Below are 20,843 nucleotides of genomic sequence, written 5' to 3' on the forward strand. Positions count from 1 at the left end.
TTGCCCAGGGGGAGCCCCATCCCCCGTGGGCCCCCTGGGCCCCCATGCCCGGCGGCCTCCGTCCACTCCAACGTCCTCTGGCCCTGCTGCTTCCCCAAAGACACCGACCACCAGGGGGCCAGGGGCATGGACAAGAGGCGCTGGAAGCCCAGGGCTTTTCGGGGGACTAGGTGCCACACGTGAGTCCCACCGGAGGGTCCGCCCGTGACCTCCCTACAGAGGGGCCGTGGGGTCTGTGTGTGCTGCCCACCTGGACCCCCTGCCTGGCTTCCTGCGTAGAAGGGGCTCTGGGGACCTGCGTTCCCCCTTCTTCCCTCCCGCCGTGCCCTGACCCCCACGTGCCCTGTGGGAAGCAGCGAACGGACTGTCCGCCCGTCACGTCCCCCGCGGGGACAGAGGTGAAGTGCGCGTCTGCCCCCCACCCCCCGAGACTGCCTGCGGGCTCAGCTGGCGGGCTAGCAGGGCCGGGAGGGGGGCGGGGGGCGGGGGAGGCCGGCAAGCAAAGCACACCGCCTTCTCTCCTTCGGGGCTGGCGTCTGCCCGGGGACCCTGTCGTGGCCACCAGGACCTGCCAGCCTTTGTCCTTCAGCTCCAGGGGCTGGGCTGTCCTCCCCCGATGGCCGCAGGCCTAGTGTCTGCGGCCCAGCCGGCAGCCGGGCCCCCGCGCCGTCCTGGGCGCCTGCCTTCCCCAGCTGTCTGTCGCCAGCGAGGCGCCCCCCAGGGCCTGGGCTGAGCGTCTCGGTGCAAGATCGGAGGCTGCTGTCAAAGGTCAAAGGAAAGATCAGACAGGTTAAGGAATTCGCGGGGAGGTGGCGGGAGGTCTAGCCGACCCAAAGCCCACTGACGACACCCCCCAACTGCCCTCCTCGGGCTGGCCCTACACAAACCCCACTGCCTCCACCGGCGGAGAAGTCGGGTCACAGAGGAAAAGCGGCCCCCGGTTCCACCACCCTGGCCTGACCCTCGCCCGCACCCAGCGAGTAGCACTCCAGGCCTGTACGTCCGTGCAGACTTGCACACTCAGAGCAGGAGCAGGTTTTTTAACGCATGGGCCGTGCTCTGCCTGCATTTGTTTTAAAGACTTCTCTTGAATTTAACCAGAGACAAACCTTCTGTTTGCCTTTATCTACCACGAGACAGCACGGAACTGCTAAACACCAGAAAACCATTTCTCCCTCATAAGTGATAACAGCTCCTAACAGGTTAAAGTTAAGGGAGAAAGAGAGCGGCCTTTTAAACAGCTGTAGTGAGATATAATTCACGTATACAGTTTACTCATTCAAACTGTGCGATTCAATGGGTTTGGGTATATTACATTATTAATTTCTTAACAATTGTGGTAAATCACCCTGGCTGGTGTGGCTCAGTGGACTGAGCCTCAGCCTGGGAACCAAAGGATCGCCGGTTCGATTCCCAGTCAGGGCACGTGCCTGGGTTGCAGGCCAGGTCCCCAGTAGGGGGCTCGTGAGAGGCAACCACACATGGATGTTTCCCTCCCTTTCTTTCTCCCTCCTTTTCCCTCTCTCTAAAAATAAATAAATAAAATGAAATCTTTAAAAAAAAAATCTTTGCGTTGCACTCCAGCCTGCCCTCCACACTCTCACTTGTCACACTATGTATCCGTCTGTTTATTCATTGCTTACACTATGGTTTTTAAAAACACGGGCTATATTTTTGGTTCTTTCCCATCCCCCCCCCAGCTCTGCTAGCTCGCCCGTCTGAGTTCATCTCTCTCTGTTGCCACATCGCTTCTTGTTAAGGGTTCTGTCTCCTTTCCCCCACCCCCGGCCCCCACTAGTGTGTCAGGGTCCGCACCTGCGACTTCTCCGTGTCGGCGGGAAGCGAGCGGCTTCTCTGAAGTCTCTCGGTGGGGGGGGGGGGTTCTCCGGATGAGTCTGCTCGTGATGCACGTTCTTCGTGCGCCCCCCACCCTTCCTCCGAGGCCCCGTGTGGGCTCCTTCCCGATCGGTATTGCTTCTCCAGAGCAGCGGGTGAAGAACCGGGGGGCGGGGTGTGTGCAGGCTGCCGCTGCAGGTGGGGTTAGCTCTCCTCCCGGAGCGGTTGCTCATTCTGCCCCGGGGCTCTGTCCCCCCTGGGGGTCAGGGTTCACAGGGTCCCCTGGGTCCCTGCACCACACAGCAGAGCTCCGTGGGTCTCTGGCTCTCTGTGCTGTGACCGGCCCCTGGGCTGTGCGTGAACGGGAGTGCGACGCTCTTGGACCCCCCCCGCCGAGATGCCACATTGTCCCGTCCCCCCAGAGCCCCCCCATCCCCCCAGCAAGATGACAGTCCTGTATCTCTCCATGGCGGGTCAGCGCCGGCACCCTCTGCCTGCACACGACTGCCTAGTGAACAGGGAAACTGGGGGCTGGGGAGGGGAGGGCACCTGTTCAAGGTCACACGCTGGGCTCCTGGTGGAGGCGAGACCAGAACTCCGGCCTCGGGTGTCCACCAGGCCCTTCTTCGGTGGGCTCGCGCCCCCCAGCCTGTGCTCAAAGTGACTCTCCCGTCCCTCCTTTCTCCCCCAGGGTCCTCGGTGAGCTTTGTCATGGTGATTTAAGGAGCCTGGCCTAGAAGTCCCCACACGCAGTTCCCCGTCGCTGGGAAGGCTCGGACTCCAAGATGATCATAAAGGAATACCGCATCCCCCTGCCGATGACCGTGGAGGAGTACCGCATCGCCCAGCTCTACATGATCCAGGTGGGTGGGCGCCGGCCGCCCGCAGCGCCCCCGTGGACGTCCACGGCTCTGCGGGTCACCGGCGCCGCCCCCACGGCACTGAACACCCAGCATCGGGCTGACAGGACCCTCCCGCCCGGTCAGCCCGGGCTGCCTGGGGGCCTGCAACAACAGAGGCTGACTTCCCACGGCTCGGGGTCCGGGAGGTCCGAGACCAAGGGGCTGACTGATCTGGTGGCCGCCTTCTCGCCGGGCCTCATATAGCAGAGGGGACCGGGTGCTCTGGGGTCTGTGTATAAGGGCAGTCACCCCAGCACAGGGACGCCACCCTTGTGATCCGATCACCCCCCAACAAAGGCCTGATCCCTTGATACCGTTGGGGGTTGGGCTTTTGGGGGTGGGGGAGGGGCGCAGACACTTGGTCCGTGACCGCCCCTTTGACAGACGGGAAGGTGGGCGGCCCAGAGACATCAGTGACCTGCCCAGGAGCACCCAGCCCGCCTCCCGCCTCCCAGGCCCACGCGACCCTCGCCCGTGCTGGGGGCCGCGGGGCTGGTTTATAAAGTCACCAGTGGGTTTGAGGATGGCGGCGTCCTGGGGCAGACCGGACGATGCCCTCCACCCTCCCCCCCGACGACGCCAGCCTCACTGCTTCGTGTCTGGCCGGACTGGAACGTGGCGGGGCCTGGAGACCAGGAGCCCATGCTCTTGGCCCACACGTGACCGCAGCCCCACTGACTGGGGTCCTGCTCCATGGTGGCCCCCCTCCCAGCTTCCCCGCCAGCTCCCGCTCACCCTCCGTGCCCCAGCCCCTCGCCCAGCCTGGCAGCTTCCTTCCCCATCAAGGGTCTGGCTCTAAACCTGCTCTGGGCTCCATTCCGGCTCCCCTGGCCCCGCTGCCCTCCTCCCCCGCCGCAGGCTCGGAAGGATCACCCAGGGCCCTTCAGGGCCGGGGCACCTGGGCAGCAGGGCCTCCCACCCTCAGGCCCAGTCCCCGCGGAGCCCGGACCCCCAGCGCCCTTCCGGGAGGAGCGCGACGAAGCCGCGGGCATTCACGCAGACTCCCGGCGTGGGGAGCGTGACTGGGGGAGAGCAGAGGCCGGCGCGGGCTCTCTGGGGTGCTCTTGGCTCCGAGCTGCTTCAGAAGCGCCACTCAGCCGCCTCTCGAACCACTCACCGTAATTGTCCCTCGAGAGCGAGAGCGGGGAGGGGAGAAGCGACTGCCGTCAGCCCCCCACCCCCTCGGGGCACCCGGGGATCGCTCAGCCAAGCAAGTGTCGGTCCTGTGGCTTCTTAGTTCCCGCCCAAGCCCAGGGAGCCCCCGAGCTCCCACGGCGGGCAGCCCCTCGGCTCCACGTGGCTTTGGAGGGTGGGGTGCATCCAGGCCCCGGGGGACCGACTTTCAGTTTCTAGAACATCCAAAGCTCGTTCAAGCATAGAATCACCTCTGGCTACGGGTCCCTCAAAAACACCCACCATCTCCGTTGGCTCTTTGGAGGGTTTGTTTATTGAACGTCTATCCCGATGCCTCCGACACGAGTGACACATTCACGACTTCCCACGTGAAGCCTGGCAGGACCCGGGCTGCCCGCCGGGCACTCTCCCCCTCCAGAGCCCCCCAGGCCTCTGCCTGCCTCGCCGGCCGGCTTCCCCCACTCCTGCCACCTCGCTCGTCCCGCCTGCATCTGGCCCCGAGTCCCCGGGGTCTCCCTGCCCCACGTGGGAGACGGACAAGCCCATTGTCTCCACGGTGTGGCAGTTTCACGGGTGTGAATGCCTACCTAGCTGTCCGATCTCAGCGGCGCTGTTGAAAAGAGAAGTTAGATTCGATGGATGTATCGGTGCCCGGCCCAGGCACAGGGGTGTGTGCAGAACTCTCGCCCCCGCTCCGCTGGCGTGTCCACGGCGTGGTGGGTGCGTGAGGAACCCGGGGCACACTGGAGTCTGCTGCTCGTGGGCTTGGGGCCACAGCCTCAGGGGTGCATGGCCGTGGGCGGGGCCTAATGACACGGAGGGAGCCTCAGGGAAGGCAGCTGCGACTGTGTGGAAAGAAGAGCAAGACCTTAATGCATGTCCCGCCAGTCCCACGTACCAGCTGGGATGCAGCAAGGCACGGGCCGCCTGCTGTACCAGCCGCCGCCTCCGAGAGGCCGAGAACAGGACGGAGGAACCCGAGCGCCCACACCTCGTCTCGTGCCTGGCCAGTGCTCGGTGCACACGTGAAAGGGTTAAAAACACACCCGTCTGGCCCGGCTGGGAGAGAGCCCCCCATTCCGGAAGAGGCCCAGCGACTGCTTAGCGCAGAGCGAACCGCCGGAGGCGCTTGGCCAGGACCCTGGACAGCTCCAAGCCGCCGCCCTGGGGGTCGCCTGGTCCTGGCCCCCCTACCACCCTCATCGGCCCACCACCCCGGGGCGCCTCCTGTGTCTGAAGGGCCCTGGCCCCGCTGTTGGGTCTGTGCTTCACCCCAGGCCCGCCCGGCTCTAGCCCCTCCCAGGTCCTCGGCCTGCAGCTGCTCCACTCCCATCTCTGCCTTCAGAGCCGTCCTGTGGCCTCCTTCCCTCCCTGTGTGTCTGGGTCTCTGCCTCCCCTTTCCCTGAGGATGACGGCCGTCGGGTCTGGGGCGCACCCCGGTCCAGCAGCACCTCACCTGGACGTCTCACCTGGACGTCTCACCTGGACGTCTCACCTGGACGCACCTCGTCACACCTGCAAAGGCCCCGTCTCCGATGAGGTCACTGCCGGAGGTTCCGGGGGGACCTGAATTGTGGGAGATGCCACCGAAACCGTCACCCCCTGCCTTGGGGAGGTCGGTAGCCCCGCCCCGACTCACGGTTCCGGAACCCGAGGCCACAGAGAAGGAACTGGGCCGGGACGAGATGGCGCGTTGTCCCCGAGGAGTCCGTGCTGTGTGCGACTGGGGCCGGGAATCAAGCCGGTCTGAGCTCAAGTCACGGCTCTGCCCTTTAGTCACTGTGACTCGGACAAGCCCCCCTGCCCCCCCAGCCTCCACCTGCCCGTCTGTAAATGGGGCGAATAGTGGCAGCGCACCTCCGCAAGCAGTCGTTGCAGAAACTAGAGGAGGAAGAACGAGCAGAGCACTCGCCACGCCCACCAACTAAGGAAGCTCCTGCAAGCGGGGGGGAGGGGGCAGTGGGGGTGAGCACACTCAGCAAATGGCCAGGAAACGGTGGCTGCTCCCTGACGGGATCTGGGCCGCGTTCTGGTGCCGCTCTGCTCTGACTCCCTCTGCGGCCTTGACCTGGGTCTGTTTGTTTGTTTGTTTGTTTGTTTTGTTTTCCCCCGTCTGAAGGAGAGTCTTTCTGGGCCGTGGAGACACGGCAGGTCTCCGTGCCCTTGGGAGGGTCGTGCGCCCCCCGGGGGGAAGCAGGCCGAGCTGCTGGGAGTGCCTGTGTGCGTGTGCACAGGTGTGCATAGGTGTGTGCACGCGCACAGGGGTGTCCGAGAGTGTGTGTGTGTGTGAGAGCTTGCTGCTCAGGAAGCTGACCGAAGGTGGCCTGGGCAATGCCGTCACGTCACCATGGAAACAGGTGCTGGACTTCCAGTCATGAGCGCCTCCCCCATCGGAGCTCTTGGACACGAGGAAGGGCGTTCGAGCGGAAGGACGCTTAGAGGTGACCCAGGGGGCGTGCCCCTCGGGCGGCGGCTCCAGGGCCCCTTCCTGCGTCCTCCACGAGACCGTTCTGAAGTCCGAGTGGGCGCCAGAGGCCGCGCTGGTTTTTGTGTGTGTGCGAGTTCTCTTACAGTGGATTTATTCCTTAAGTGTTTCAACCGCAGCGTACGTTTAGTTGTATAGCGTGTCGGCTTCAGGTGTGCAGCTCCGAGGGTAGACAGTCACCTGCTTTCCCAGGGCCCACCCCCCCACCCCCCCACCCACCCCACCCCCGTCTCCAGGACTCACCTGGCCCCGCACACGGTTATTAAAACATGATGGACGATGTTCCCTGCGCTGCACTGCACGCCCCGGGACCTGTCTGGGCCTCGCCGCCCCTCCCCTGTCACCGGCCACCCCCACCCCCAGCCCCCGACACGTGCAGCATTGGCTCTCCCAGCGCATGAACACAGGTGTCCCTGCATGTACCTGATGCCACCCTGTCACTCCCCAATACCTTGTTCTTCTCAATGCTGCTGCACACGGAAATAATTCTCTTTTTTGCGCTCTGTGTTTTTGGGGGTGTTGATTTTGAATCCTGCACCTTTGCTGAACTCATATGTTAGATCTAACAGGCTTCTAGGAGGACTTTTGGGGATTTTCGGCGTGTAAGATTATGCCATTGGTGAATGGAGACATTTTTTGTTCCTCCTTTCCAATTCGGATGCCCTTTTTTATTTCTTTTCCTTGACTAATTTCCAAGAAGGCGAGAGCCTCCAGTGCCGTGTGGCGTGGAGGGGAGACGGTAGACATTGCCGCCTCGTCCCCGACCCGGGGAACACTTTCAGTCCCGGGACAGACGGGCGTCGGGATGGGGAGTCTGCGTGCGCAGCGCTGGGGGTGGAGGGAGCCACGCCGCCTCATCTCCTGCAGCTGTGCCAGGCCCGCAGAGCTGGCGCCTGGATTTGGGGGTCCTGAAGTGACCCACAGCAGCCAGCCCGGTCATTCTAAGCCCCTCCTCCCTCTCAGCACGCTGGGGCTTGGTCTCCCGGGCCCCCTTGCTCCTACAGAGCGCTCTGGCCCCCCGCGTGATGGTGCCTTTGTCCCCGCAGAAGAAGAGCCGCAACGAGACGTACGGCGAGGGCAGCGGCGTGGAGATCCTGGAGAACCGGCCGTACACGGACGGCCCCGGCGGCTCCGGCCAGTACACGCACAAAGTATACCACGTGGGCATGCACATCCCCAGCTGGTTCCGCTCCATCCTGCCCAAGGCCGCCCTGCGGGTGGTAGAGGAGTCCTGGAACGCCTACCCCTACACCCGAACCCGGTGAGCGGGGGGTGCCCGCGACGTGGGTCCCGGGAGCAGCCCCCCAAGGACCCCAGACTTCCGGGGAGCTGATAGGGGCGCCCTGAGGGTCCCTTGGGGCTCCCTGCGGGGAACAGGCAGGAGAGAGTTGGAGCACCCCTGGGTGCCTCCCAGCCTGCCTGGGCGGAGGCCAGGAAGCCGTGAGTTCAGCGAGGACCGTCCGAGAGCTCCTCGCTGCCTGGGAAGGCTCAGGGAGCACCGACTCACTCGGTGTTCGCCTGGGAATGCGGGACAGCCAGCCAGCTGGGGAGAAACATGACCTGGGGGTAGACCAGATGGCCCGGATCCCCTCCAACGCTTCACTAGATCCCACATAGGGGGCTCTTCACTCTGTGCCCGAGGTAGCTGAGCACCACTGGGTTAGAACAGGTGGGGGCTGCACCCAGCTGGCTGCCTGCATGCTGCGCAGGTGGGGTCCCCACGAGTCTCCTAGGGCTCCCTTCCCCACCCTCGGTGAGGGCCTGGAGGTTGCGGGGGGATCCCCGGGGGTACTCCTCCTCCTGACAGCACTTGCCCCCTCTGTGCTCACCCCCAGCCAGGAGAGGGGCTGCTCCCTGGTCGCCAGACCTGACTCCTTTCAGGATGGGGGGCGGGGGGCCGTCCCATGGGGTACTTGACCAGTTCAGCCCCCTCAGCAGTAGGCTGCCACAGCTGTGCCTGCACCCACACCATGCCTTAGTCACGTGGACAGTGGGCACAGGGCTTCCAGAAGCTTCCCACAACACCTCCGTCTTCCCCCAAACCCATCCTTTCCTCCAGCCTGGCCTTGGCTCTTCTTGGGACAAGGGGACGGCCCAGGAGGGGGACAAGTCAGACAAAGCCTGGGCCACCACTGCAGCCTCCTTCTCCCACTGCAGTCAACTGGGGTCAACTGGGGTCAACCGGGGTCACATGGGGGGCCCTTCTCTCCTGCCCAGCGGGTCCAGAAGGCCCTGGCCCTGCCACCCTCCAGCCACCCCATCTACCCTTGGGTCCTGATGGATGTTTTTCTTTTTTTTAAAGATTTTATTTTATTTATTTTTAGACAGAGGGGAAGGGAGGGAGAAAGAGAGGGAGAGAAACATCCATGTGTGGTTGCCTCTGGCACGCCCCCTACTGGGGACCTGGCCCACAACCCAGGCATGTGCCCTGACTGGGAATCGAACCAGCGACCCTTTGGTTTGCCGGCCCGTGCTCAGTCCACTGAGCCACACCGGCCAGGGCTGATGGATGCTCCTCTTCCCGGCCGCAGGTTCACTTGCCCCTTTGTGGAGAAGTTCTCCATCGACATCGAAACCTTCTATAAGACCGACGCGGGAGAGAACCCCAACGTGTTCAGCCTGTCCCCCGTGGAGAAGAACCAGCTGACAATCGGTAAGCGTCCCCCACGGCGCTCCCGTGCCGGGAAGGGCCGAGCCTCGGGCCCCTGCTCTCCGGGCCTGGCGGGCTCCGGGCTCCCTCTCCCCTGGGCGAGGAGGTCCGAGTGGGCAGGGGCACCGGTGAGACAGGACCAGCCTTCTCAGCCCCGCTTTCCGACACGCACCCCAAGTGCCCTCCACCCTGAGCATCTCCCGCCCTCCCTCAAGGCGCGCCCACCCCAGGAGGGCCCGAGTGCTCGGCGGGCCATCACAGGCGGACCGCCCGAGCGCCGTGGGCCGGCAGAGCTGTGCCCCCTCCGCAGCAGGGGCCTCGGCCCCTCCCCGCCGCTGACTGGTCCACGCGGGAAATGGCCCCACCGGTCACACCGACTTTCCTCAGAGAGGCCAGCCTCCAGGATTTTCTCGGGAAATCACCCAACTCCTAAACGTTGGCGACTGATTTAAAATCTTTGTAAATGAACTCCCGCCGGCCAAAGAAAACACGTCTGTGGGCCAGATGCGGCCCAGCAGCCAGCTGCTGGAACGCTGGGTCTCGGGCCGGCGGGGACCACGCCAGGCGGTGTTCCAGGCGGGTGCTCGGCCAGCCGTGGGGAGAGGCAAGCTCCCAGCAGCCTCTCTGCCAGGGGCGAAGGGCTTTTCCCCCCCGAGAACAGCCCCACACGGGGGCCCGGAAGCTGTGCGTCTGCTGACAGGACGGAGGGCCGGGCGGCCTGAACACAGAAGTTCATTGTCCCCCAGCTCGGGAAGCCAGAAGTCCAGGGCCAGGCGTCCGCAGGGGTGGCCTCCTCTGGGGTCTCCTGGGAGACCCTGCTGCCGGCCCCTCCGCCGCCGGCAGTCCTTGGGGTCCCTTGGCCTGTAAACGTGTCACCCCACCTTCTCCATCTCCTCCCCGAGGCTTGCGGCCCGTGGGCCAGGCCGGGCCATGTTCCCCCCCCCCCTTTCAGAAGCACGCTAGTGGGACTGGACGAGGGCCACCTTGAGGACCTCATTCTAATCGCATTACGTCTTTAAAGGCCTGTGTCCAAATACGGTCACACGCTGAGGGACTGGGGGTCAGGGCTCCAGCGTCCAGATCTGCGGGGGGACAGTTTCTGCCCACGACAGGAGGGACGGCCTGAGCGCGGCCCAGGCCCCCGCAGCTCTTGTCCAGCCGGCCTGAGCTCCCCCCACACCCCTCCCCGGCTCCCCCTGGGGGCCTCCTGCCCCGGTACCTGACCCCCACCCCGTGGGGGCCTTTCTGCCTGAGCGGCCGGGCACGTGGCCCGCCCCACAAGGGATGTTCACCCCACCCCCACCCCCACCCCCACCCTGATGCGGCCGCACTCAGCCGCCCCGACCCCTCCCTGCCTTGGCAGAGCTGCTGCTGTCCATGTCCGCAGACAGCAGCTGGGGGGACCGGGGAGACCGGGGGGACCGGTGCGAATGCGCCAGGGCACTGAGGCCGCCGGGGCCTGGCTGGGGCAGAGCCCCCCCAAACGCCATCCTCCCCACACATTCGAAAGAGGGGCTCTCTGGGCCACACACCCTGTCCTGGGGTCCCTCCCAGCACCCGTGTCCCAGCCCTGTGACCACGCGAGCCTCTGGGCTCAGCTCAACGGGCCGTTTTGGTTGGGGGGTGGGAGGCAGGTGGCAAGAGGGAGCATGTCTCCTGTCCTCCCAAGAGCCACTGCCATTCTCCTTGTCACCGCCCCCCCCAGGTCCTACGAGCCCCCAGTCCCGTTTCCCCAGTGCCCGGCCCTGTGGCATCGGCACCTCCTGCTGGGCACTTTTGGGCTCTTCCTGGCCCTTCCCGCCCGCCTGGGAGGGTGCCCCTGACGGGCCAGCCTGCCTGAGGACCATGGGGAGTGCCACTTCCCCCTCCGGGGACTGTCCAGGCACTTAGCCTGGCGAGAAATGGCCGCAGGCCCAGCCTCGCACCCCCATCGCCTCCCCCACACGGACCCCCTGGTGGCTTGCCCGCCTCCCCCCCCTCCCCGCCCCCAGCCTGGTCCGCACCACTTGGCCTCATGGTGCCCTGCAGCCAAGATGCCTCCTGCCCCGGCAGCTCCTCCTGGCTGTCTCTGCTGACCACCCCACCCCCCACCCCCCACCCCCAGCCTCCGCGAGGCGTCAGCTCATCACCTTACGAATCTGCTTCAGCGAATGGCAGAATGCCCCCACAACGTGGGGTTTGATGAAATGGTTAGAAAAGGCAACAGGGAAACCGCAGGCCTCGCTGTCAGGAGCTGGAGGTCAGAGGGGCCCCGAGCAGCAGCCCCTGCACCCAGCACCCGGCCCGGCACAGGGGGGCCCAGCGCCCCAGAAGGACCTGGAGGCAGCAGGGATGGGGGGCGGGGGGAGGAGGTGGAGGTCGGGGTAGGGGTGGTCACTCTCGGCGTCTCCCCGCAGACTTCATCGACATCGTCAAGGACCCCGTGCCCCCCAACGAGTACAGGACGGAGGAGGACCCCAAGCTGTTCCGCTCGACCAAGACGCAGCGAGGGCCGCTGTCGGACAACTGGATCGAGGAGTACAAGCAGCAGGTGTTCCCCATCATGTGCGCCTACAAGCTGTGCAAGGTGGAGTTCCGCTACTGGGGCATGCAGTCCAAGATCGAGCGCTTCATCCACGACACCGGTGAGCACGCCGGGCGCCGGCACCCCTCCCCCCTCGCGTCCCCACCCGCGTCCCCGCCGCCTCTCTGGGTCGGGCTGCGATTCTGCATCCCGTCCTCCTCCCGGAAGGTGCCCCCGAGCGTGCTTTGTCCTGACCACCTATAACCCCTGCCGAGCACCTACACACCACGGCGGTGACCGCCGTCCCCTGAGGGAGCCCCAGCACTGGGGTGTCCACTCCCGGTGGGGAAACAGCCTTTGGCGACAGCTCCCTGCTGCTCACTGGCCCCGCCCAGCACCATGAGGCCCCACCCAGCACAGTCCCCCACTAGCCCCCGCCCAGGCTGGAAGCTCCAGAGGCACATCACAGTGCCCTCACACCGTGCAGGCCTGGCCCGGACGGCCTGGGGTTCCTGTCCCGGCTGCTGCCGCCTGGGGTCTTCCCCCGCCAGAGCCCTCGGCTCCCTAACTGTCCAGGTGGTAGCTCAAGGTCAGTGCCACAGGCCTGTCCCAGCCCAAACCCAAGGCCTGGGAGCGGCACCGGAGCGTCACCCTCTGACTCCAGGAGCCGAGGCCCTTAGCTCAGATGTGAGCAGATCTACACTGATGATACCGTGCTTCACGCGTGTCCTGTCAGCTCACGGTCACCCGTGAGGGTGGCCACCGTCTCCCCTGACCTTAGGGGACAGAGGCTCGGTGCTGGGTCTGAACCCAGACCTCCCGGCCTAAGCAGACCTTCTCGTGAAGTGTCCACGACACGCAGGCCCGCCCAGCGTCCTGGGTGGGGGGGACACCTCTGTGTGCCGAAGCCTGGAGGAAAAGCAAACGATCTCCCCAGGGTCAAGGGCGGGCCCTTGCGGGGGGGAGGGCCCGAGGTCTCCGAGTCTGCCCCCTGCTGGGAGGGCGTGCAGGGCGCCTTGCGGCTCCCTCAACGGTTTCATAACCAGCTCTGTCGAGGACGAACTTGACAGACCGCATGCTGCTCTGGTGGCGAGAGGACAGTTCCATAGGGTTTAGTATATTCTAGAACCTTCCATCACCTCGGAGTCTTTCGTTCCTGTTCACAGTCCCCCCACCACCACTCCCACCCCAGCCCCAGTCCACCCCTGTGGCTCTGGTGCTTCTAATATTTTTACACCCCGAAAGCTACCTTGTTTCATGTGGGCCTGTATTCTATTGGAAAAAGAAGGACCCAGCTGCTCTGAACTTGACCTTGACTGTCCGTGGGAAATTTGATAGGGAAAGTACCCTAGACACTGAGACCCAACACTCCCAGGAGGAAGTCCTCTTCTAGTGTCCGAAATCCCCCCCACCCCCAAATGCACTGTGGCTTCTGAGCAGACCCATTGCCTGGGGAGACCACTTGTGGGCCATAGGGGGGGAAACTGAGTCACGGGGCAGTGATGTGCTGGAGGCTGCCCTGCGAGTGTGGGTCAGAGCCTGGCTGGCAACATGGTGGTGTGCGTGGCGGGCGGAGGGGGCGGTGGGGGTGCCTTCTAGCCCCCAGCTCGGCCCGCGGGGCCCGGAGCCGGGACTAACAGACACCACCTCTGTCTCTCTCTCTGTCCCCGCCGCCGCCGCCGGGCGCAGGCCTGCGGAAGGTGATGGTCAGGGCGCACCGGCAGGCCTGGTGCTGGCAGGACGAGTGGTTCGGGCTGAGCATGGAGAACATCCGGGAGCTGGAGAAGGAGGCGCAGCTCATGCTGTCCCGGAAGATGGCCCAGTTCAGCGAGGACGACGACGAGGCCGCCGAGCTGGCCAAGGGCGAGGACGGCCAGGCCCAGGCGCCCGGGGAGGCCCCGCAGCCCAGCAGCGGTGGCGAGTCCCTGGCCGGCCGGGGCCTCAAGAAGCAGTGGTCCACGTCCTCCAAGTCCTCCCGGTCGTCCAAGCGCGGAGGTGAGCCCGCGGCCCCCGGCCCTGCACGGGGGGGAGGGGGGGAGCCCTGCCCTCCCCGTGTCCGCCTGGGGCAGCCCCGTGCCGCCGCCCGCCGGTCCCAGCTCCGGAAATGGACCCCTGCTTCTGGGCCCCGGGGGCCGCAGCCGCAGGGAGTCAGAGCCCGTCTCCTGCTCGTAGGAGAAGCCCCGGGTGCCCCCCCCTCCAGCAGGTTCCCCCAGACTCACCCCCACTGCCCGGTAAGACAGGCAGCCCAGACGTGTGGACACCCCACTCCCAGCCTCTCCTGGGACCCAGGGTTCCAGGAGGAGGAGGGGGCTGGGTGGGCGGCACCCAGCACACCGAGGAGGGGGAGTCTCTGCTCCGAAGGGGGCCCGAAGGCCGCAGGCCCTGAGACACACCGTTCTTGAGGGGACGGCTGTGCACGTCCCTGGCTGCCGTGAAAAACGAGGCGTCTCCCGTCACGTGCGGCGTCCGCTCTGCAAACCCAGCTCCCCCCACGCCAGACGTGTCTGTCCCCAGGCTGACGGGGCCCGTGGGAGTACACCCATGCACACCCTTTACCTCGCTCACCTCCTGCCACAGCCCCGGGTCCCCGCCCGCCCGTGGGCTCTGCCGCAGGGGATTTAAGGGGCTGGCCCTCGGGCCGGCCCGGGTCAGAGGCACCGAGGTGGACCTGGGTCTGTGTGCCTGGTGCCCGGCCCCCTGCCACGTCTGCCCCAGGACGTGACGACACTGTGCCCGGTGGGCTGGGACGGGACCACACTGAAAGTCCCGGGAGCTTCCACGGGGACGCGTTAGGGCCACTCCGCGCTGCTCTTTTCTCCGCGCCATGTCACCCTCTCCTGAGCCCTCCTGGCCCTCACTCTGGCGGCGTCCCTTGGGCCTGCCCTCCGCCCCTCCGCCCCTCAGTCCCGCTCCGCCCCGCCCCGCCCCCCGGGTGGTCGGTCAGTGCGGGGGTTTTGCCTTCCAGCCAGCCCCTCCCGCCACAGCATCTCTGAGTGGAGGATGCAGAGCATCGCTCGGGACTCAGACGAGAGCTCGGACGACGAGTTCTTCGACGCTCACGGTAGGTGGGCCAGGAGTGCACCTGGGCGCCCGCCTGGGAGAGGTGGGGGGGGGTGCCTGACGGAGTTGGGGGGGGCCGAAGTGGCAGTCACCCACGGGGAGTCCGGGGTGAACAGCTGAGTGTGGAGGACAGGAGGGGGGTGGTGGCGGCCCCAGCAGCCGCAGGCTAACCACACGCAGCGGATGTCAGGTGTCCACGGGCCTGGCAGGTGCGGGCCGCTCACTGCAGCCCCTGGAAACGGGTGTGCAGTCAGGGGGCTGTTTTTCCATCCAGGTGTGAACTTACTTCCACAAGAAGCTTCATAAGAGTGTAACTTCTCATAATTTTCCAAAAATTTTTATTGCAATTACCGTATTTTTCCCCCTTGGTTAAGTTGATACACATCTGACATAAAAACCTCACACAATGCGAACAAGCAGGAAATATGCAAAGTGCCCCCATATGGACCCCAAAATGGACACAGCGGGCGGACCGCAGGACCCTGGCTCAGCGAGGGACAGGGACACCGGCAGGCACACGGCTAGGCAGAGGCGGCACCTTCATGACCCCTCGGCCAGCTGGCCTGCCCTCAAGGGAAAGAGCTTGGGGGGCCGGTGTCCAGGCAGAAGGGAAGGGCCTGGGTTGACCTCGGGCCGGGAGCCTCCAACAAGTGACCGGTGGTTCCTGAGCCGGCCTCCACACCCGAGGCCTCCCTGACGGTGGGGAAGGACACTTTGGACACCCCTCCCCCTCCCCCCAGCCAGACGGAGAGGCTGAGCCCCTCCTGGCCGTGTCCCCAGCGTGAGGAAGGTGCCCGTGTCACGTAGAGACTTTCGGAAAAGCCGGACACAAGTTGAGGCAGCAAAGCCAGGAGATGCCAGCGTCCTGGGGACATTTGCCCTGTGGCTGTCACCACACACGCCGGGGCCTGGATGGCTGCCCCTGACCTGGCGGTCATGGTGGGCGTGCTCAAAAGCACAGAAACCGGGGTCGGGGACGGGGCTGCCCACAGCCACACTTCCCACCACGAGAGCTTTGTGGACGTTGAAACCGGCCAGGCCCTGGCCGGTGTGGCTCAGCTGGTGGGAGTGTCGTCCTGTGAACCGAAAGGTCGAGGGTTCGTTCCCTGGTCAGGGCACGTGCCCTAGGTTGTAGGTTCGGTCCCCTGTCAGAGCGAGTATGAGAGGCAACCAATCAATGTTTCTCTATCACATCGATGTTTCTGTCCCTCCTTTCTGCTCGCTCTAAAACCAATGAGCATGTGAGTGAGGATTTTTAAAAAAAAGAAAGAGAGAAACAGTTACAGAAGCTGGACACACAGAGAAACAGCAGGTGGTCTGGCCCTTCCAGCCAGTGCAGCAGGAGGAGTCGGGCATAAAATGCTACCATGTGGGTGAACCCCGAAACCCCGATGCTGAGGGAAGGCAGCCGGACTATCAAAGACCACGTGCCGTAGGGTCCCCTCCGCGTAAAATGCCCAGAACGGGCAAATCCAGAGAGACAGAGAGCAGGTCTCGGGGTGCTGGGGCTGCAGGGGGGGGACGGGGTGCCACTGCCCGTGGGGGCGGGGCTTCCATCCCGGAGATGAAAGTGTCCCGGAACCAGACAGAGCTGTGGGCGGCACAGCCCCGTGAGGGCACTCGGTGTGCTTTACAATGGCCGCAGTGGTGAATGTTATGTCGTGTGAATGTCACCCTGGTTTGCTAGAAACGGTCGGGCGGGAGCCCTGTGGGTGTAGGCCTCCCAGCCCCACCCCCCAGCTCCCCCGTTCCTGAACTGCCTGCTGACGCCCTGTCGCCCCCTCCCCCAGAGGACCTGTCCGACTCTGAGGAAATGTTCCCCAAGGACATGGCCAAGTGGAACTCCAACGACCTCATGGACAAAATCGAGGGCCCCGAGCCGGAGGACACGCAGGGTCACCGGCCAGGTGCCGCAGGGCCTGGGGGCAGTGGCGGGGCCAGCCCCCTGTCTGACCCAGCTCCTGCACAGTAGTGCTGGGCAGGGGGGAGTGGGGGGGTGGAGTGAGGGGCACCCTGGGCCCCACTTATCACCAGCTCAGTCTGCCTGGTGGGCTCTGGGCTCACGGGCCCCCCGCTTGTCCGTTACAGACAACATGTACTGCCAGAGCACCCCTGAGTTCAGGGTGGCCTCCAGTGTGGAGCGGCTGAACATCATCGAGGTGGGTGTGGGGGGGCAGGGGGCGGGGGGCTGTGCTCTGCCGCCGCCCCCCCAGGGCTGCGGGGCAGGGGGCGGGGCTCACAGGACCGCCCCGTGGGGCTACGGAGGCGTGCGCACCCACGGCCTCACTCTCGTCTGCACCGGCCCGGGCCCCCCACCCCCTCGGGTGTCCCTGAGATCCCACAGGGACCGTGGACAGCCCCCCAAGGAAGGACCCGACCCGGCTCCGCCTCTGGGAAGTACAATGAGAAACTTGTAAATTCCAGACCAGACGTAAGACCTTCGCCCTGCTCCCCGGCTTCCTGCAGTCCCTGAAGATAAAGAAATTCCAGGGGAGGAAGCGAAAGTTTTTCGGGCAGAAGTGACATGGCCGTGGCCGTGGCCGCGGCCACCACCCCGCTGGGGGCAGGCGGGGCTCCCGGTGCCCAATAAAGCTGTCTTGGCCAGAGCCTGTGTCTGCTTTGGGGGTTCTTTGCTCCGAGCTCACGCCCCTCCTCCTCCTCCACCTGTGGGTGGTCAGAGCTGTCTGCGCTGGGGCCAGGGGCTGGCCCACGCTGCGGTCACCACACCGCTCTGGCCGCGAGCTGCCCGAGGTGCAGAAGGCCCCTGCGGGCCTCGGGGCTCCGGGGCAATTCGGACGGGGTTGGGGAAGGATCGCCCACACGACCCTCCCCCCTTTTGGGGGTTTTCTGCTTCGAGGTCTGAGTTCCAATGGGCTTTTTTCCAGAAGTGTCGCTCGCTAGGGTGTCGATTTCCAGTGCTGGTTCCAGCAGACCGAGCCCCCGCCCCGCCCACGTGGCACACAGCTCTGACGGCCCCCGGGAGGGGCAGACGGGGCTCGCTCGAGGTCGGCCGAGGGTGTGTGTTCTGACCCAGCGCCGTTCTGGGCCCCGCCACCCACAGGCGGACCCCTTTGCTGGCAAAAACCCCCAAAGCAGAGCCCCCTCTCCCGGCCCCGTGGAAGGGGGCGGCTCAGCAGAGACGCTGACAGGCAGGCGCCCTGGCTTCTCAGGGCCTGTCGCCCCCTGTGCTGCGGGCTCTGTGCCCACGGGCTCACGTCTCTGGCAGGGGGGTGTGTCCTGCAGAGAGCGGGCGGAAGTGGGAGAAGATGGGTCTCGAACTGGCCTCGCCTCAGGGGTCCCCGAGCAGTCCCAGCCAAGGGGCACAGGCGGGAGGCCCTCAGCCCCCCATTGCCCCGGCCCACCCCGTCCCACAGCCGTGCAGCTGGGCTCTGCCTCCAACCTTCCCTCCATAAGCCACTAGCCTGGTCTTGGGGCCACAGGGCCATGGGGTGGTCCCGTCCTGGCCTGTGGTCTGGACAGCCAGCTGGTGGTCTCGCCCTGCTCTGGGCTGAGTTCATTCCTGCCCCGCCGGCCAGCAGGAGGGGCAGACCTCGTGTGGAGACAGGCAGCACTCGCTCCCCAAGCTCTGCTGGGAGTGGGTTCCTGCCCAGGCCCCACGGCCCATGGCTGGCCGGAGACCAGGCCCCGCCCACCCTCCTCCGGCCCCACTTGCCCGGAGCCCCCTGCACCGCCCACCCCTCTTCCATCCTCCATGCGGACACCTGGGTCCTGCTGCCGCCCCGGGTCCTGCCCCACGTGGGCCCCCCAGCTCCTTGGCCTGTCTCCCTGGTCTTCTGGGGACAGCCCCTCTCTTAATTCATCTCCCTTGCCCTCCCCCCACACCTCCTGACATAACACAGGCACAGCAAGGGCTCGCCGATGGCCCCCCTGGGGCCCGGGGCCTCCCCTCTTCCCCGCTCCATCACACACCCGCCGGCAGCTGGGTGCAGGGTACGGCCCCTGGGGGTGCAGCCACAGGCTGGGGCGGCAGGGGCTCCGGGTCCCCGTCCAGCTTGGCACTGAAGTGCCGAGTGACAGTGGATGAGTCCCTAGGCCTCGCCCCTGAGGAACGGCCCCGCGTGCGGCCGTGTGCGGCCTCGGGCCTTGCCGTGCCGTCACAAGCAGGCCCGAGAGCAGGAAGGTTCCTCGCCTCACCGAGGGGGGGCTTCCAGTAGACACGTCCTCCTGGCCCTCCCCATGCTGAGCGGCCGGGCCTGGCCGCCGCTGGGATGGTGGTCACACTGAGAGTCCAGGAGTGGAAGGGCCGGGGGCCGGGGGCCGGGGGCCGGGGGCAGGCCCCTCGTAGATGGAGGGAGAGGGAGCTCCCAGCCGGCCAGGCTGAGGCCCTGATGCCAGCCTCTCCTAAGTGACCCTGTGACTCCGAGCTGGCTGTCGCCCTGCCTGCCGGGACTGAGACAGCCCACGCCGCGACACGGGCATGCCAAGGGCAGGCTGAGCCTCTGCCTGTCCGGGGCCAGAAGCCCCTGCTTGGGCCCACCAGCAGAGGCGGAGTGTGTGCTTCCGGGGGACTAGACTCCCCCCTCGGTGTCCTCTGTGTGGGGTCACACTGGCAGATGGCAGCAGGGAGAATGGCTTGGCCTCCCTAGGGTGACGGGGCCCAGGCCCAGAGCTGAGCGCCCTGGGGAGCTGACACCCGCCCTCCGCCCTCCGCCCTCGCAGGACGAGGTCAGCCCGCCGCTGGCCACGCCGCCCTCCAAGGTGCACGTGCTGCTGCTGGTGCTGCACGGCGGCACCATCCTGGACACGGGCGCCGGGGACCCGGGCTCCAAGCAGGGCGACGCCAACACCATCGCCACCGTGTTCGACACCGTCATGCGCGTGCACTACCCCAGCGCCCTGGGCCGCCTCGCCATCCGCCTGGTGCCCTGCCCGCCCGTCTGCTCCGACGCCTTCGCCCTGGTCTCCAAGTGAGTGCTCCGCTGTGCGGCTGCCCCCGGGACACCCGTCTGAGCACCCAGACCTGCCGTCCAGCCTGCTCTGCCCACAGCGGGCAGAGCCTGTGCAGGTGGCTGGGCGCAGAGGCAGGAAGGCTGGGGCCCAAGACTGAGCCTCAGTTTCCCCATGTGCTTCCGAGACACGGGGCCTTCCTCCCCAGCCCCGCCTCCACGCCTGCCCAGAGACTGGCCCGGATGCGGCCCCCACTGGGCCGGCCGAGTCCCAGCTGAGACCCCCGGGTGTCGGGGGGCCGACCCGAGGCCCCTGCTCTCTCCTGACCCGGCCCGCTCCCCCAGCCTCAGCCCCTACAGCCACGACGAAGGCTGCCTGTCCAGCAGCCAGGACCACATCCCGCTGGCCGCCCTGCCCCTGCTGGCCACCTCCTCGCCGCAGTACCAGGAGGCGGTTGCCATGGTGATCCAGCGGGCCAACCTCGCCTACGGGGACTTCATCAAGTCCCAGGAGGGAGTGACCTTCACCGGGCAGGCGAGTCGTGGGCTGGGGGAAGGGAAGACGGAAGGCCCGGCAGGGCGGTGGGCGGGCCTGCTGGGTGCCCCGCCCGGCGGCGGCAGGGCGGCGCTCAGGCCCCGGGCCCCCCCTCCCCAGGTCTGCCTGGTGGGGGACTGCGTCGGGGGTGTCCTGGCCTTCGATGCCTTGTGCGGCGGCAGCCAGCCGGTGTCCGAGAGCCAGAGCAGCAGCCGCAGGGGCAGCTCGGCCAGCGTGCAGGTACCAGGGACAAAGGCTGTGGGTGCCTGGCCGGTGGGCGGGGGGGCGGGGCGTGGGGACAGGGCGAGAGGCTGGGCGGCCAGCGGCCAGCGGGCCCAGGGTCAGGGGTGACGACCCTGAAGAGGGGCCAGGCCGGGAGCCTCCTGGCAGTGAGCCTGCGTGGGGCTGTTCCAGGACGCTGACCTGCTGTCCCCCGGCGTCTCGGTGAACCCGTCGCATGGTGGCGGTGGTGGTGGCGGCGGCGGCGGCGGCGGCGGCGGCGGCAACTTGGAGAGCAGCAGGCACCTGAGCCGCAGCAACATCGACATCCCCCGCAGCAACGGCACCGAGGACCCCAAGAGGCAGCTGCCCCGCAAGAGGAGCGACACGTCCACCTACGAGCTGGACACCATCCAGCAGCACCAGGCCTTCCTGTCCAGGTGGGCGGGCGGGCGGGGGCCTGGGGGTCAGGTCACAAGGCCCGCTGCCAGGGGAGGACAGGGACTCTTAGGGGGAGGGACGGCCCACGAGAGGGGCCTGCAGGCCCTCCGCCCCACGCTGGGCCCACAGCTCTTCAGCCAGGAGAGAGCAGTTTGTCAGGGACCAGCTGTG

At 66.3% G+C, this 20,843-nt stretch overlaps 1 protein-coding gene across 1 annotated transcript in view; it reads left to right on the forward strand.

Moving 5' to 3' along the window:
• The window catches only part of PITPNM2 (phosphatidylinositol transfer protein membrane associated 2), a 79,011-nt gene that overhangs the window by 48,597 nt on the left and 9,571 nt on the right, over positions 1-20,843 (forward strand). The window contains exons 2-13 of the mRNA XM_028528548.2: positions 2,528-2,699; positions 7,404-7,618; positions 8,889-9,010; positions 11,404-11,631; positions 13,200-13,505; positions 14,476-14,571; positions 16,361-16,465; positions 16,659-16,729; positions 19,251-19,498; positions 19,823-20,012; positions 20,133-20,252; positions 20,427-20,671. Of these exons, the coding sequence (XP_028384349.1) occupies positions 2,622-2,699; positions 7,404-7,618; positions 8,889-9,010; positions 11,404-11,631; positions 13,200-13,505; positions 14,476-14,571; positions 16,361-16,465; positions 16,659-16,729; positions 19,251-19,498; positions 19,823-20,012; positions 20,133-20,252; positions 20,427-20,671 (2,024 nt within the window). The 5' untranslated portion in view covers positions 2,528-2,621. The remainder of the gene's footprint in view (positions 1-2,527; positions 2,700-7,403; positions 7,619-8,888; positions 9,011-11,403; positions 11,632-13,199; positions 13,506-14,475; positions 14,572-16,360; positions 16,466-16,658; positions 16,730-19,250; positions 19,499-19,822; positions 20,013-20,132; positions 20,253-20,426; positions 20,672-20,843) is intronic.

This window comes from Phyllostomus discolor, chromosome 13 (genome assembly GCF_004126475.2).
Source record: "Phyllostomus discolor isolate MPI-MPIP mPhyDis1 chromosome 13, mPhyDis1.pri.v3, whole genome shotgun sequence".
Taxonomy (NCBI): Eukaryota; Metazoa; Chordata; class Mammalia; order Chiroptera; family Phyllostomidae; genus Phyllostomus; species Phyllostomus discolor.